The 17,110-nt window shown below is 42.7% G+C and overlaps 1 protein-coding gene across 1 annotated transcript in view; it reads right to left on the bottom strand.

The window, feature by feature from the left end:
- Nucleotides 1-759: 759 nt before the first annotated feature.
- Nucleotides 760-17,110, bottom strand: part of MEGF10 (multiple EGF like domains 10) — a 125,464-nt gene continuing 109,113 nt past the window's right edge. Inside the window, exons 17-24 of the mRNA XM_039236690.1 lie at nt 14,266-14,394; nt 11,984-12,112; nt 9,917-10,153; nt 8,620-8,747; nt 6,935-7,058; nt 4,339-4,383; nt 3,354-3,560; nt 760-2,077 (exon numbers count right to left, since the gene is read on the bottom strand). Coding sequence (XP_039092621.1) covers nt 1,881-2,077; nt 3,354-3,560; nt 4,339-4,383; nt 6,935-7,058; nt 8,620-8,747; nt 9,917-10,153; nt 11,984-12,112; nt 14,266-14,394 — 1,196 coding nt within the window. The 3' untranslated portion in view covers nt 760-1,880. The remainder of the gene's footprint in view (nt 2,078-3,353; nt 3,561-4,338; nt 4,384-6,934; nt 7,059-8,619; nt 8,748-9,916; nt 10,154-11,983; nt 12,113-14,265; nt 14,395-17,110) is intronic.

Here is a 17,110-nt window from a genome sequence, read left to right as displayed (position 1 = left end):
CCACTGGTAGAAAGGAGACACCATATATATATGTTAACTGCCTCCCCAAGGCAGCACACCACATAGGGTTTCATGTCTTTAAAGATTCACAACCCCTGTTTTTTCTCATGCAGTTGCTTCCTCGTGCAGCTTTTGAGCCCTTCCGCTTGCTCAGGAAGGGGACAGAGAACGCAGCTTTCTTCCTTTATACTGGCATTCTCTGGAGACAGCTACTTGGAAGTGGAAAATGTTATTGCATGATAGGTATGCACAGGATGTGTGTCCATTCTGGGTTACCTGGGACGGTCTAGAGTTAAGCCCATTGCAGGTTAATTATTAATAATGCCCTCATCTATGCTCAAAAGGGTCCGAGTTTGGATGATTAAGTATGTGGTCACCCGAATGAAGGTCTTCAGTAAGAACAGCCTGTAGCACATGCTCCATCACCGAAGGTTCCTTGCTCCCTTCTCCCTGCTTTAAGCAAGACTGAGAACTCACAAATCAAAAGGAGCTCCATTTTGGAATATTAAGAAGCTTCTCTACTTCAAGTATGAGCCATTCACCTACGGTTACTTTACAATTTTAGTAATGACCAATTTTAATAGATTGGATTTATATATTTTCATCTCCTCCCTCCAAAAGGAAACAAAGAACAATGCAGTTTTATCAAGCAAAAAGATAAGCGGCAATGATACAAGAAACAAAGAACATATAACATAATTTTTTTCATTAACAATCCAAGCACTACAAAACATAGAATATACAACTTAAAAATGGAAATACAAATTAATGAAAAACAGGGTACATGTCATATTAGCAATGCAAAAGACCAGCTTAAGCATAGTTTCTCTAAATCAGCAATTAATAAAAGGAAAGTGCCCTTTTCTCAAATATGCACAAAAATATTCGGCCACTTCTAGGGAAAAATTAATCAAAACTTTCCACTATTTCTATATTACAGCATGTGTCACTAATGGTTTACAAAACCAAAACGTCTTCTTATACTTAAAAGTTACAACCTCTTCCAATCATTATACACTCATTCAATCCAGTCTGTCAAAAATAAAACTATCTCATTTCTATATTTATGAAATAATTATTGATATGTCATGGCCCTTACATGGTGAATATGTATGATGGGGACAAGGATCAGAATGATGTCATGGATCTAAAGTGGGCCAAGGGTCAAAGAAGATTAACCTCTGCCTGCCACATCTGGATGCTGATGTCTGGAATAATTCTACTGTAGCTAAATAATTCTAATTTTTCATTTCTTTATCCTAAAAAAAGCCTAAAGTTTTCATATTTAAACTTCCTAACCAATTCTAGAGTTTATTCAAAGTCTATCCAGGTATGCCACTTGACAGAACATTTCTTTCTGGGTTCATATTATCCCTATAATTCTAAATCCAGGTACAAAAAATAATAATAATAAATGTACGGACTAAATAATCCTCCCCTTTGCTTCTACATGTTTAGCGATTCACACCAGATTTTATGATAAACTGCACAATCCTAGGTACAGGTCTGCAATGCAAATGAGAAAGAAAACACTTAGATTTTAAATGTTCAACCAAAACCAATGTCACCACAGCCCATGACTCCCTCTCAAGGACTTCTGCAAATTCATGCTTTTAGCCAAGATCTGATAGGAAGTCATGCTTCATGAGAGCAGTTCTAAAACTAAGAAGATAGGAAGTCTCACTGATATCTCCTTCTGAGCCACGAGTACAAGAAGGACCTATGATCAGCCAGCCTCAGCTTTGGGCTTTCTGGTTTATGTCCAATAGTAGCCTACTAAGCCGATGAACATTCCTGTAAGGTGGCGAACTTGAAGATGGAGAAGAACCAAACTGCAGTTCTGGAAACAGTTCCAGCGGCTACAGAGCAGACCTTTGGTGTCATTCACTGCTGCTGCTGCTGCTGCTGCTGCTGCTGCTGCTGCCGCCATCTTCTCGCTTGGGGGAGGAGGGACTGTCTCGGACTGGCAGCAGGTCATAATGGCAAGGGATGTGACTGTTCTTTGGGAGGTCGTATGGATCCTGGGTGAGATGCCCATTATTGCTGAATATTCCTTGGACAACACTCACTGTGGGCTCTGTGACAACCAGGGACACATGAATTCGTCAGCAGTGGAAAATTTAGATAGAAGATAGTATGGCATTTCTTGCAAACCTCAAACATACAACAGGGGCATTTATAAAAATAGAAAGAAACATTATTTAATGAAACAAATGATGCTCTTCTAATCACTTTGAGGTGGCTACAGTGCAGTTGCTAACAACGGCTGAGGCACACGACGGTGTTCTGCACACCACTGGTTTGGATGAAGATGTCCAGGGAATACACAGAAACCCTGGATATGAATCATTGTCTGAAAAACACCTTGGAGATTATCTAGTCCAAACCCCTTACTCCACAGGTCCAAAGACTAAGGTCCTTCTAGGTTAACTCAGCTCACTTAACAAGTTCATTTTAGGACTCAAGACCCAGGCTCTCAGTTCAGCTCACATGTTAAAGTGGTGGATTTATAGGACAGTTCAAAGGGGAGCTGTTACCGACTTTTTAATAATAAATTTGGGTCACCACAACTTCCACTGTAAGAAGGCTGCCTTAATTCTTTACAAATTGTTGTTTACCTTTTCAGTGACATGTCTATGGCGTAAATTACTAGTGACTAGAGTTAAATTAGCAACTTCACTTATGAGTAGCAAAAAAAAGTGTCTAAAGTTTAAATCATAAACATTGAGAAGGAGATAGAGAGAAAAATTAAAATACATAGCCCTACTATACCTACTCAATCATACTTCTGGTACGTATTTCTGGTACAACTTTCCCCAAATGATGTGTGTAAGGGGCAATCAAAACAACTCTAATTTTAACTTGAATTCTTATTAATTTCCATCAGGTTCACATCTGAGAATATTAGCAATATACTAGACAAACTTAAACATAAAGTGTTCCATCCTGTGAGAAGCATGAACGTGATGAATACAATCAGGATATGCAATCACCTGTTTCATCCACCTGACCAACTTGTGTTGGCTAACTCGACATAACAGCTAATGGGATACATATGCTATTCCACACGGGTGCTCAAACAGTCACTATGGTTACAAAACAAGAGATGGATGACCAGGTGAGAGATAGGAACATTTACTTTAAATTTTCTACATGGTATTTTCCGTTAAAAATTTACTTGACACCAATTAATATGATCAACGTAAACACAGGTTGGCACTGAAAATATGACCACTGTTTCGAATATATTTATATATATGTTATTAAGTATATGTTATTGTACTCTCAAAGACTGTAAAATTATTTCAAAAACATTCCTACGTGAGGTTCTTTCTTTGCTTAGGGGAACTCACCAACTTCATAGACATTCTTGTTAGCTGACGTTGAGTTATTGATCTCTGCATATGGGGAATCTCTCCGCGCCGGTGACTTCATCTCCACATAGCCACACTCTGAGTTTTTGGGGATGAGTACAGGTGGGTCTTTAATAGTGGCATATGGGTTTTCAGAACTGCTTAGGGAGCAGTTACTTGAATTATATTCAGAATTCTTTCCCAAATCTGTGAAAACAGATGGGGGAGAAAAGCAAATCATGGACGACATTTTTTTCCCCGTGATAATTTACCTGGACAGATTACTTCTTTTTCTTTGTAGCTAGTTTTCTATAATTATGTACGCCAACAATACCATACATTCTTCACTTATTTTGGAGAGAATCTGCTATAAAATGACTCAGCTATAGAGTAATTTTAGCTCCTCTCTAAGGTGAGTATCAATGTAAACATTGTGGACTTGACTTAATTTTGATTTTCACACTCAAAATTAATTCCATTTTAATTTACTAATAGTCTGAATTCCCAAAGGTTTGAATCAAGAAACCACCTGCTGAATGCCCTGGGAGCACAAGAAAGTTCTATCATCATGGTGAGGGAGGTGTTTGTGACATGAGGATTCCTCGTAAAACCTGAGTACTGGGCACATGAAGTTATTCATGTAATCATACGGAGCTCTTCTTATTTTCCCAGCTGTTTGCTTTTTTGCATTTCTCTCTCCCCAGAAGTCATACATCTTTTTAAGGAAATATGAGTGTTTTCCCAGCAAACTGAAACCTTTGTTTCCCCAGACATATTCCCTCACATCATCCACCTATGCTCATGCTTTTGATCTCAGTCAAATGTGTTTGTGTTGTTTGATGGAGTAATTAACCACACTAACAACCCTACATTTTCTCTTAACTGCCACTCTTGCTTGTTTAGGAAATTATTTCAGTCTCTGAGATAAATTTTTAAAAAATTAGGATTCTGATAAATGTACTTCTTCCTTAAATTTACACCATACCTTTCAAAGATTTTCCCATATAACTTCTGTCGAGTCCAAAAGCTCCTGTGATAAAGAAGAAAAGAAAATGACCAGTGAGATCTGGAAATAAGAGAAAAGCCATTTAATATTCCAAGGTCATGGAGGAAGCTGGTTGAGCACCTACTATCTCCCCACTGCAGGAAGTAACCAAGCTGCTGCTTTTCAAATCTTTGTATCATATCACTGATGTCTGGTGTCTTCAGTGCTTAGAATTTAAAATACATATATATTTACGTATCGTTCTGATCATTCTCCTGCTCATTTACAGTGACTTGGGAAAAGTTAATCAGTAAAGGCAGAGAATGAGACATGGATGGATCAGTACACTTGTTCGAGGTTGTACCGTGGCGAGGACAAAGCAAGGACTAGAACTGAGACAAAGGACTTGCCTTTCAGCACTTGTCCACCACATGACTTGGGCAAGATGTTCAACTCTCTCTGTGTCAACTTCCTTGTCTCTCAAAGGAGGAAAACAAAACCTGCCTTGCAAACTTTACAGGATGTATGTGATCATTAAGTGAATTGGAGCATATGCAAAGGGCTCATAAATTGTGAGGCGCCATACAAATGGATGGTGTTTCGAGTTTCAAGTTTCAGGACGCCTGAGTGGCTCAGGCAGTTAAGTGCCCGACTTCAGCTCAGGTCATGATCTCATGGCTGGTGGACTGGAGCCCCATGTCAGGCTCTGGGCTGACAGCTCAGAGCCTGGAGCCTGCTTCGGATTCTGGGTCTCCCTCTCTCTCTCTCTCTCTACCCCACGCACACTCTGTATTTGTCTGTCTGTCTGTCTCTCTCTCAGAAATAAACATTACCAAAAAAATAAAACAAAAATCTTTCTGATGTTAACTGATTTGACCAATACATATAGGGTGAATGTGGTATATAAATAATTTGACTGTGTTCAGAAATACACGGCTACATGATGATGTTCGTGTACAATGCAAATAAAAGTGAAGAATATGTACTCATTTCCCTACTTTAGCATTTGCATTTCGATGGTAATAGGATTGGGTTCCTACATCCAGCTCAGGTGACAACATATAAGGGCTTCACAGAAAGAACAGGGGAGGAGTAGCTGGAAGACCAGCTTTGAGACCTGGCTTTACCCCATTCCTCTATGAAATTGTAGATGATGAGGGAGTTAACCTCTCTTTGATGCCCAGTTTATTGCTCTATAAAACAAGATTCATGGAAAAGACCACCCAGTGGTGTTGTCAGAGCAAATAGAAACACAGGAAGGACAGTTAGTTACATATGAATTTCAGAGAAACAACAAATAATCTTTAGGGTAACTATGCCCCAGGCAACACTGGGATATATTTATGCTGATAGTATTTGTTGCCTCCCTGAAATTCAGATTTAACTGGGTTTTCTGGCAGCCCCGCCATCAAATAAATACAAAAGAAAGTGTTCATTACCCATGAGGTAGTGCACACATCCGTTATGGCATCATCAAGCACCGTCTTGAAAATCAGGCGCAGCACACGGGCAATGGTGTTATCCTCTCATTGGGGTATCACGGCAGCTCTTTAAGAGTGGGCTCTGAAGCCCTACCCCCTTTTCAGGGGGGCCATGAGATCAAAAGTACTATCATAATAGCACAATGACATTATTTTCCTGTTTCTCTCCCGTTCTCTTTCAAATGCATGATGGTTTTTCAAGAGCTCCACCAAGTGTGGGATCACCACTGACTGAATGCAGAAGCAGATATGAGAATCTATCCTCTATTGAGCCAGGTGTTAAAGAGATTTATAAAAAACTTAGAACAGTGCCACTCTTCTCACTCCTTTGTTTCTGTTTTCGAAAATGTAGTTATTTTTTCATAAAAATGTCTTATGTGATCATGAAATGAGATTACATTTATTATAAACAAATTACTGAGTAAGTATTTTAAATGGTCTCAGTTTAATTTGTAATATGTTGAATATCAAAAGATATAACTCATATTGAAAGAAGCTCTTTGGGGTTCTTGCTAACTTTTAAAGGTATGCAGGGCCCCTATTCCAAAATGCTTGAGAAGCAGTGACTTGCTGTATTCCTTAAATAGCTTCCTTTCTTCACCTAAAGGGAAGGGGTTCTCAAGTGCGGCTGCCCCATAGTGAGAGAGAGCAACGAGGAACACATATCCTGGTACCACCTGACAGGACTCAAATCCCAGCTCCACCATTTAATAGGTCTTGAGACTTTTCTCAAGTTACTTATCCTCTTTGTAACTCAAGTTTCTCAACTCTAACATGGATCAGATGGTGATGATAACAGTATGTCCTTATCAGAGCACTAGTCAGAGTGATGTAAGTTAATATATGTGGAATTAGAATGGGAGCTACATGCAGCCGGAGATTCTTGCCTCTTTTTATCAATTCCTGGCACATACCAGGACCTTAAGGAATGTTTGTTGGATGAATAAAGCACCAGGACAGTAATAGGCCCCATAGAGGCATGCAGTATAATTCTATCATTCTGTTTCTTCAAGCATGTTTCCAATAGATCGCTTTGGCAGATCATAAATCTGTGACTATCCAAGGCAACTAAAAGATGAAGGGGCTGGGTAAGGGCAGACATGGGGAGAACTTGCCAAGCTCATTGAGGTAGCCGCCATGTTTCCAGTCTGCGGGCAGCGTCCCCGTGCAGTCCGCCATGGGGCCTCTCTTCCCGGGATTCACATTTTTCAGATTCACAAACAGCTGATTGTTCTTTGACTGTTAGAAACATAAACCATAAAATATGTCAAAAGAGAATACAGGGTCCAGCACAGCGTTACCGATCTGGGGAAAGCACGTCCATGGCAGGAATGGAGGGCTGCTTCTTCAATGAGGACCCGCAGAGGGGCAGAAGTGACCACTGGGCTGGCCGCAGAAGGCTGCAGGGGTGTGCCCTTGGCCCCAACTATACCCCTACAGCCTCAGATCCTTCATTTCACTGAGTAACTCTGTGCCCGTTAGACTTTATTTGGGCTAATATATATAATGCTTTGAATTGAAAACACTAAATTCTTGGTTTGAACTCTTCCGTCAAACACTGCCTGATTCTGTCTGAGTCACCAGGGACTCTGAGCAGTTTTCTTAGCTATAAACACAAGGATACGATTATATACTTTGCCTCCTTCCTTGAAAACACAGGAGAACACACGGAATGATGAACATGGGAGTCTCCCAGGAATGTGAAGTGCTATTTAACTATTAGGCACCATAATTAAAAGCCAGATGCATTAATTTAATTGCAGCTGAATTAATTTAACTACCTTGGTTTTCTTCTAGCAGAGAGCTGGAATTAGACAATCGAGAATGGAGAAGCACCTGGGTGGCTCAGTCAGTTAAACATTCCAACTCTTGATTTGGGCTTGGGTCATCATCTCACAGTTTGTGAGAGCAAGCCCTGTGACAGCCTCTGCCCTGACTGCTTGGAGACTGCTTGGAATGCTCTCACTCCTTCTCTCTCTGCCTCTCCCCTGCTCTCTCTCTTTCCCTCTCTCTCTCTCTCTTTCTCTCACAAAATAAATAAATATTTTTAAAAGACAGTGGAGGCTGGAAATATAATCTGGGGCTCTTGGAAGGTAGAAATGTTTGGGATTTCGAAGCAATCTAGAAGAGACTGGGGGTGCACTGAGGGATCTGAAGGGAGTAGCCTCAGTGCCCAACCTCATTGTACATCTATATAAAATCAGGATCACAATCACTCTTGAGTCATAGGATTGGTATGAAGACTAAATATATTCATGTTTGGAAAATGACTAGACATGCTTGGCACATAGTTTCTATTTGACCATTGGTGACCCACAAAAAAAACAATTTCATGTGGTCAAACCCAAATAAATACACGTAGTTGTTTTTGTTAGGAAAGTGCAGGTGGCCCTCAAAGGGCACTAGAAGAGAGGTGGTCAGAAAAGACAAAAGCAAAGAACCAGGATGGAGTCTGCTAACGTCTGCCCTGAGACATCCTGGTACAGCCTCATGCAACATTAGAAACGTTCTTCCAAAGAGGTGCAACGGAAACGGTGCAAATTGGAGGCAAGGAGACGAGGAGTCATGACTCGCCCTGCAGCTGCCTCCCTAACCAGGGAGCTGTGTTTTGAAGTGACTTAAATTCCCCATTGCTTGTATTTTTCACCAGTGAACTTGAGATTCTAATATACATCTCCAAGACTGCTGGGAAGAACCAACGAGGTAAGAGGTATCAAGAACCTAGAACCGCATCTGGCAGAGCTGTTCCTTTCCTCTCTCCCCGACCCACCTTCAGCGACTCGGAGCCATTTTCGCTCACCTTCGCGATGGTCATCCTGTCTCTGTTGTTGACGTGTGGGGACGTGGCGCACTGGGTAAGTGTGTGGTAGCTGGGGTTGGTGAAGTAATGACTGTTAGCATTTCCACCGTTGCTGTGGGGAAGGGTTTCTGTAAGAAGACAAGGAAATGGTTGAGGCGACAGGCTTTCCTAAATCGGTATGGATAAAAGGGAAGCAAAATAACAAGAATGAATGTTGGTACCACTTCCAAATCACAGGCTGGGCGGAATCCCCTCCTACCCAGCATACTCAGCAAAGCTTCTAGCAGCAGCAGGTGTCTGCCTTCCTACCTGCCTCCTGAAAAAGTGTCCTCACACTAGTCCTCTTTGCTTTGAGACTTATACACCTGGGAAGCCACTGCTTTGAAACTACTTCCGTTGTAACTTTCTACTTTTTTTTAAAGACAGTTAAGCTCTTGTCATAATATTCTGTGCTAGAAATGCACTAGTGAGTAAATCAGCTGTTTTGTGTATTCCCCTCAGAATCAGTGTATTTATAAATATGTAACCCACCTGAAACCGTGCAATGATTGCCCAAAATAATATATTATTAAGTGGCCAAGTTTACACGGTTACTTCTGATGGATGAGTGGGTCACATAAAAATCTACCTTTATGGAGACGTGTGACAGGAAGATTCTAAAGAGTTTTCTTAATGAACGACTTTGGTTTTTGCTAATACCACAAAACTGTTTCTTATGTAACTTGGTTGCTGTGCAGTTAATGATTTGTATGAGCCCAGCAACAGGTTAGAAGGCACCATGTTAAGAACCCAAGGCCAGAGACAGAAGATCTGGTCATGATACCTGACCTGCTCCATGACTTTGCCAAAATTATGGGCACCTCCTTCTCTCCACTTCCTGTCCCTGACATACGACAAAAACTTAGATGTCCAGTAAAGCTTCCACCAGGCTGAAATTCCCGAAGTCTAAAGCAACCTCCGGTATACCTGGGTGGCTCAGTCAGTTAAGCACCCAACTTCAGCTCAGGTCATAATCTCACAGTTCGTGGGTTCGAGCCCCGTGTCAGCCTCTGTGCTGACAGCTCAGAGCCTGGAGCCTGGAGCCTGCTTCAGATTCTCCCTCTCTCTCCCTCAGAAAACCCTCCCCTGCTCTCTCTCTCTCTCTCTTTCTCTCAGAAAAAATTGTTTAAAAAACATTAAAAATAAAAAGGAATGTTACACATTTAGTTTAGAAATAGCAGCCAAACACCCAGTTGCAAAGACCCAGGATGAAATCTTACTTTCCGTGGAGTAGCATGGCTCCAGGGACCCGTCTCACCTGAAATGGCATAGTCTGCATTCATGACCCTCAGAGCAGGGGTGTAGGTAACTGCTGGCATGCTCGATTCTTTTCCCTTCTGCTTCTGTCTGTAAATAACAAACAACGCCAGGAGGAAGAGAACAACCAGCACCAGGATGATGATGCCGACGATGGCCCCAATCTGGTAGGAATCAGCGGGGAGAGCCGTGCTGGTTCTGCTCAAGCTGTTCAGGTTGCCGACGATTATAACACCAGCTGGCCGAAGGAAAGGAAGAGATCTGGGTAAGGACAACAGCGTGCCGGATAAATGTTCACACTCTATTTACAAAATTGTCCCACCGTTCCAGTGGCTGAGTGTTTCAGTTTGTGAAATATTAATTCAGAAACTTTTGGAAACAGCAGGAAGGAAACACAAACATTCTTCATTTACAGATGCTGTTGGCTTGTCTGTGCCCAGAAAATGGCTGCGCTAAGCCTCAAAAATGAGACTGGATTTCCTGAACGCTAAGACTCCACAGTAGGGTTAAGGAAAGTCTCACACCCTTCAGATTAAACGCTTAGACTAGAGCAGGAATTCACTAGTGGTAATGATTTATCTGTTTTTTACCAGGCTTTATTTATTATGCAGCAGTAAGCTTATGAAGGGCTAACTGCTACATGTCTCAATTGCCTAACCTAATTTTATGTCTATGTCTATCCTCAGCACTACTTTTTCTTAATTTTAATGTTTATTCTGTTTTAAGAGAGGGAGAGACAGAGAACAAGAGAGGGAAGGGCAGAGAGAGAATCCGAAGCAGGCTCCAGGCTGCTATCAGCACAGAGCCTGACGCAGGGCTTGAATCCACGAACCACGAGATCATGACCTGAGTGGAAGTCACTTAATCAACTGAGCCACCCAGGCATCTCAGTATTTCTCTTTTTAAAAATCTTTTTGAGAGTGTGTACACAGGTTTGCCCCCCCCACCCCCAAACATGTACAAACAGGAGAGAGGAGCAAAGAGAGAATCTTAAGCAGGATCCCCATCCAGCATGAAGCCCAATGTGGGGCTCGATCTCAAGAACTGTGAGATCATGACCCGACCCAAAATCAAGAGTCAAATGCTTAACCAACTAAGCCACATAGGCACCCTCATCCTCAACATTTCTAAGAATAATTTTCATTCCAAGGATAACTCTTATAAATTTACTCAAGAAAAATGGAAGTATATATCCATACAGAGACTCGATACACTGTTGTTCATAATAGCTTTATCTATAATAGCAAAAACTGGAAACAATCTAAATCTCCATGTATAGGTGAATCAGTAAACAAATGACTATATATCCATGCAAAGGAATACTACTTAGCAATAAAAAGAACTGAAGTATGGATTTATTCAGCAACATGGTTCAATCTCAGAATCATTATGCTGAACAAACAAAAGCAGACAAAAAGGGTACAGAGTGATTCTATTTACACAAAACCCTAAGCCATACAAATGCATCTGTCATTACAGAAATTAGATGAGTGATTGCCGGAGGCCACGGGGGCAGTGGTGGCAGAGAAAGGCATGAGGTAACAATGGGGGTGCATGCATGTATTCATGATCTTTATTGTGGTTGTGGTTCACCGGTATATATGTCTGTCAGATTGTATCAGGTTATATACTTTATGGTGTACATACGTCTTGTATATGTATGTATATACATGCATGTGTGTATATTCAGATAGTATAATGGTATACATGCATTGCTTTTTATAGGTTACTTATATCTCAGTAAAGTTTTATTGTAGTTATATCTATAAAAACATTCGTAGGCACAGCGGGAAATTCATAAGCTTTGGAATCCGACACACCCGGCATCTAAGCCCCGACATACATATACATATAGCCATGCATTACAGATCAGCCATACCACTCTGGGCAAATTACTCACCCTCTCTGAGCTTTACCTTCCTCACCCGTAGGACAGCAACAATAAGGCATCCATCTGGCAACTAAATAACCAGCTATACCTTGCAGAGTAGGTGCAAGTACTTACTCTTGCCTGGAACGTGGAGGTTCCACAATTTGAGGTGGTAAGATCACTTACTAGTATCCTTACCTTGATCACATCGTGCCCCCTTCCAGCCTGGGCTGCAGTAACAGGTCCCAGTGATATGGTCGCAGGTGGAGTTGTTCAGGCAGTCACATATCTGGCGACAGCCATAGCCATATGTTCCTGCAGGGCACTCTGAGACAGAGATGAAAGTCCAGTGTAAGTCATCCAGTCTCGGAGATCTGGGGCAAGGCTGTCTCTTACGATATGAAGCTGTATATCTAAGTGCAGCCCTTCCAGGGGATCCTCATGCAGGGAGAACCACCCAGGAAGTCCTAGAGCTGGCCGGAATTCTGTCTCAGGGGAATCAGGGCCATGTGGCACAAGGCCAGAGACTGAGCTCCTTGGTGCAGCTCCTGACTCTGGCAGCTTCTATGTGCCCACTTCCCTGATAGGTAAGTTGAGAGTCTGTAGAACCCAACGGAACTGATGAAGATGATCAGCAGGGGCAAGCTGAGATGACCCCACCAGGCAAAACCGTGAGACAAAAGACTGAAGAGTATAAACAAGAGATGCATCCTTGAGAACATGAGCGTTTTACTGAAGAGTCAAAGATCTTCCAAACGGCACATTCCGACTCGGATTAGCTGGGACCAGGGACAAGGGAAGGGCAAGTTTTGTTAGTTTTCTGGGTAAGAACTTCATTTGCCATAGAGTGGCCTGAAATTTGGACGTGCAGGTTGAAGCCTGAGAGACTAAAATAGTGAGATTTTTATGATGCACTCTTCATAAGAGTTGAGTAGGAATTTCAAAGAAGAGTGGAGTCATGTCAAATCCAAAACTCATCACCAAATACTGATGTTTTTTGTAAAGTGAGCAGCAGGGGGCAATGTACTGTTATTATTGGAATCCTCTGTCACAGCTTTTCTGTTTACAAATGAGCATCAGGAGGTTTCCAAAAATAGGGTTACTTTAATTTGATGTTCAAAGTAATCACGGAAGCACTTAAGCAGCTTTTATTTAATAAGACCATAACTGGTCTGGCATTCAAGTGAAAGTCAGCTTAGAGCCAGTTCTGATTTTGTGTATGTGCACATATGTTTAGACATTTACACACACACACACACACACACACACACACACACATTATTTACATATATGTGTATGCAGGAAACTGTATGACTCAGTACATGTTTCAGGATGAAGTGAATTGCAGTAAAAAATTCAAACTGGGCCATCTACTTCCAGCCTGATTCCTGGAGGTCACTCCTGTTGTATTTACTAGAAAGGAAGATATGCAAACATTATTTCAAGGGTTTAGCACACAAGACTGAGACAACCTGGCTGGTCCAGGGGTGTGCTGTGAGGGGCTGCTGGGGTGGAGGGAAGGCGATGGTTTATTGCCAAAGTCCTGTCATGCTGACCTGCCTCCTGGGCCACAGTGCTCCCACAGCCTTGTAATCTTTGCAAGCGTCCTTGCCATGAGTGCCCCCTCTGGTAAGCAAGAAAGCTCCGGCCCCTCTCCTGTCCTCTGATAAAAGAGTGAGCCCCATACAGCTCTAAGACCCTACTTATTCATCCTGAATATTGAATGAAAGTCACAGAGGGAAGGAACAAGAGACTACTTTGAAATACTTGGTCCGAAACTAACTGTCTTATAACCCTGCAGACTCAAAGCCGTAGGCGTGGAAATGGTAAAACAAGGCTGCGTAATTCCAACAGAGCATATTCTTCGAGACTGGGAATTTTACAACAAAAATTCGAAGGCAATATATTGTCTGGAAGGCTGTAAAGCCCGAGATGCGCAGTTGCTAGGGGAAACTGGAGAAAAGTACTACCTAGCAAAGGTTGTCGGAAGGGGGGCGACGTTTGCATGGACCACGTTACACAGCCTCAGGGGCGCTGGGAGCCCACCTGCCTTTTGTGCACTTAGCCTGGCCCCAGAGAAGGCACTCTCCAGGGTGTGACCCGGCTCTGCCTCTGCCGCGAAGAAAACCCGACTGGCTCGTAAAGCCTTTGAGCAGCCACGTTCCAAAAATAAGCAGCAGAGTTAGAGAGAGCCAGGGTGAACAGATGGAAAACTTGAATTCTGTCTTCCTCCTTGGGGCTACACCCCCTCCACCCAGAGTGCTGATTACTTACCCAGAAGATTTGGGGAAAAGACAGCCAGCAAGGACCCCAAGGTGGCCAGGTCTCTGGGTGGGTTACGGTCAACAGCGCTGGTAAGTGACCAGCCATCAGTTCAAACAACTGAAAAGTTGCAGGTTCTGCCTTAATATGTTCACATATGTAGGAAAACGGACTCTCGGGGAAAATACCACCTACACATGTCACACTCTCGTACTTACTCTGTTCACAGTGCTTCCCCATGAACCCAGTGCGGCACGTACACTGCCCGGAGATGTGGTCACAGTCAGCTCCATTTTGACACTGGCATATCAGCGCACAGTCCTTTCCGTAAAACCCCAGAGGACATCCTTTACAGGAGGGAAAGACAGCAGAGTCAGGAGGCTGCCGGGGAAAAACACAGCTCTTGTTTCCCACTGTTTGTGTTTAAACCTGAAGGATGCTTGGCCGCTGGAGAGCGAATAAAGACAGTAACGCGGATCTCAGCTTATCACAAAGGCTTCTTTGAAGTCCCAAGATGGGGCTCTTGCAAGGAGGTCCTAATTCATGAGCTGTTTTCACCGTGACTGGTACTCCTGGAGACAAGGCTCCTGTCTTCTCACAAAGCATGCCACGAACCCCACGGAAGTATGGGGGCATTTCCTTGCATTCTGTCACCGAACTGCTAGACTCCTGAACCCAAATGCCATGGACGGAAATGAGTATTATGTACTAAAATTACCCGTATGCTTTTACTTATAGCACAGAACGTCTCTGACTCTGCGACTAGCCCTGTCCACTGTATCTGTCACTAACTTAGATTACATCTCCTTCACCAAAGATGTGTAGTAGAATGCTAAACTCACACACACACACACACACACACCATCTACACTTCATAGGTACTTTATTTTTAAAAAGTAATAAACCTAACACTTCTGTACAATTTTCTGGACCCAGATCTCTTGGCTGAGGACATGCACAAGCCTGTGTGGGACCAGCAGCTGCCCTGCAAGGGTGTGGGCTCTCTGGCATAAGGCAAACTTCAATACAGGCTGTTTGTACAGCTATTTCTAAGTGTCCCATGTGGATTTTTATTTTCTCTTCTTCTAATAGAGGTTTTAACAAAAGTTCAGCTTCCAAGAAAGAGATGCAGAGCACGAATGCCAGCATGCAATAACAGCTGCCATTGCCACGTATTTATTTAGCACCTAATCGATGCCAGGTGCTTTCCATGCGTCCTCTCATTGAATCTTCACCGTAACACAGACACAGAGATGGGTGTTCCTACCTATAGCTGGGAGCTCAACCCCTAGCACTCTAAGTCACATAGCCAGCAAATGGCAGGCTGGCAAGACCACGAGATAAATGCAGGCAAGTCTGGCTCCACACCCCATGTTCTTCCCACTTTCTTATGCTCTGCCCATTTGAAAAGGTCCACTCATTAAAGTAGACCCTAATTTTAAAATGATAAATAATAATATATAAGTAATTTTCTCTAAAGGGCTCTCTATATATACAATCTTGGCAGCATATGCCAGAGACAAGCTTTCTACCTACCAATGCCCCCTTTTGAATAATGGCTCAAGGTCTACACCTGCCTCCAGAAAGTTTCAAAACACTTGCTTAACCTATTCTCTAGGTTTTCTAAATAGTGTTAAACAAGAGTTGCCCAATTTTTTTATTAAAAAAATTTTTTAATGTTTATTTATTGTTGAGAGAGAGAGAGAGAAAAGGGAAGGGGCAGAGAGAGAGGGAGACACAGAATCCAAAGTGGCCTCCCAACTCTGAGCTGTCAGCACAGAACCCCACGCAGGGCTTGAACTCTTGAACCACAAGATCATGAACTGAGCCGAAGTCGAATGCTTAACTGACTGAGCTACCCAGGTGCCCACGTAATTTTTATTTTAAGATTTTGTTTTTAAGTGATCTCTACACCCAACATTGATTGGGCTTGAACTGAAGACTCTGAGATCAAGAGTCACATGCTTTAATGACTGAGCCAGCCAGGCGCTCCAAGAATTGCCTAACTTCTGACCTACTTTTCTTTCTTGGCTCATTTCTAGGATTTAAATGTACATATTAAGATTAAAACAGAATAAATTATATATTATTGGGGCACATGAGGGCTCAGTCGGTCAAGCGTCCAACTCTCTCGATTTTGGCTCAAGTCATGATCTCAGTCATGGGATCGAGCCTGGTGTCGGGCTCAGCCCGGAGCATGGAGCTGCTTGGTGGTCTTCCTCTCCCTCTCTCTCTGTCCTTCCTCTGCTTGTGCTCTCTCTCTTTCTCAAAATAAATAAATCAGCTTAAAACAATGATATATTATTATTGATAACCATCATTCGTGTTTTCCCCTGCTGTCTCGTTGACTCATTTGAAAGCAAGAGGATAGGGAAGCATCTTTTTTGCCTGACCGTGCTGAGCTGTGGACAGTTGTGCACATCATATGCTATGATGGTAGAAACCTCCCAGAAGAAGAAATGGTCGGGACACTATGGGATATAAAATGGAAAAAAGAATGAGTGGTTCTTAAAGCATGATCCCAAACTGGCATCACCATGTGGAAAGTTGTCCGCAATGTGAATTCGCAGGTCCCGCCCCAGACCCAGTGAATCACACAGTCTGGGAGCAGGGCCAGCTGTCTGTGTTTATCTCGCCACCTGGGTGACTGACGCTCACTTGAGTTTGAGAACCACGGGACACACTCTTCTCTAGGAGCACACGTGACATTGGGGAGCGACACTTGTCATCTTCGCCACCTTTCCAGTCAGTCACTTATCCCCACCTTTGAGCTATTTGGAATAAATGACAGGGTGTACATCCATGTAATCCTCACACCAATTTGAACAATTATATACAACATTTTCATCACCCTCCATGCACCTTCCTTATCAATAATCCTAGCGCTATTCATTTGTTCTTGATCTTCATATAAAAGGAATCACAGGGGCACCTGGGTGACTCAGTCAGTTAAGTGATCTCATGGATTGTGGGTTCAAGCCGCACATGGGGCTCTCTGCTGTCAGCACGGAGCCCCTCTCTCTCTGTCCCACCCCACTCACATGCTCTCTCTCTCAAAAATAA

The sequence above is a fragment of the Hyaena hyaena genome, unplaced genomic scaffold, assembly GCF_003009895.1.
Source record: "Hyaena hyaena isolate Hyena2069 unplaced genomic scaffold, ASM300989v1 scaffold_115, whole genome shotgun sequence".
Lineage (NCBI taxonomy): Eukaryota > Metazoa > Chordata > Mammalia > Carnivora > Hyaenidae > Hyaena > Hyaena hyaena.
Note: the sequence above shows the minus strand (reverse complement) of the source record. Positions and strands in the feature narration are given on the sequence as shown.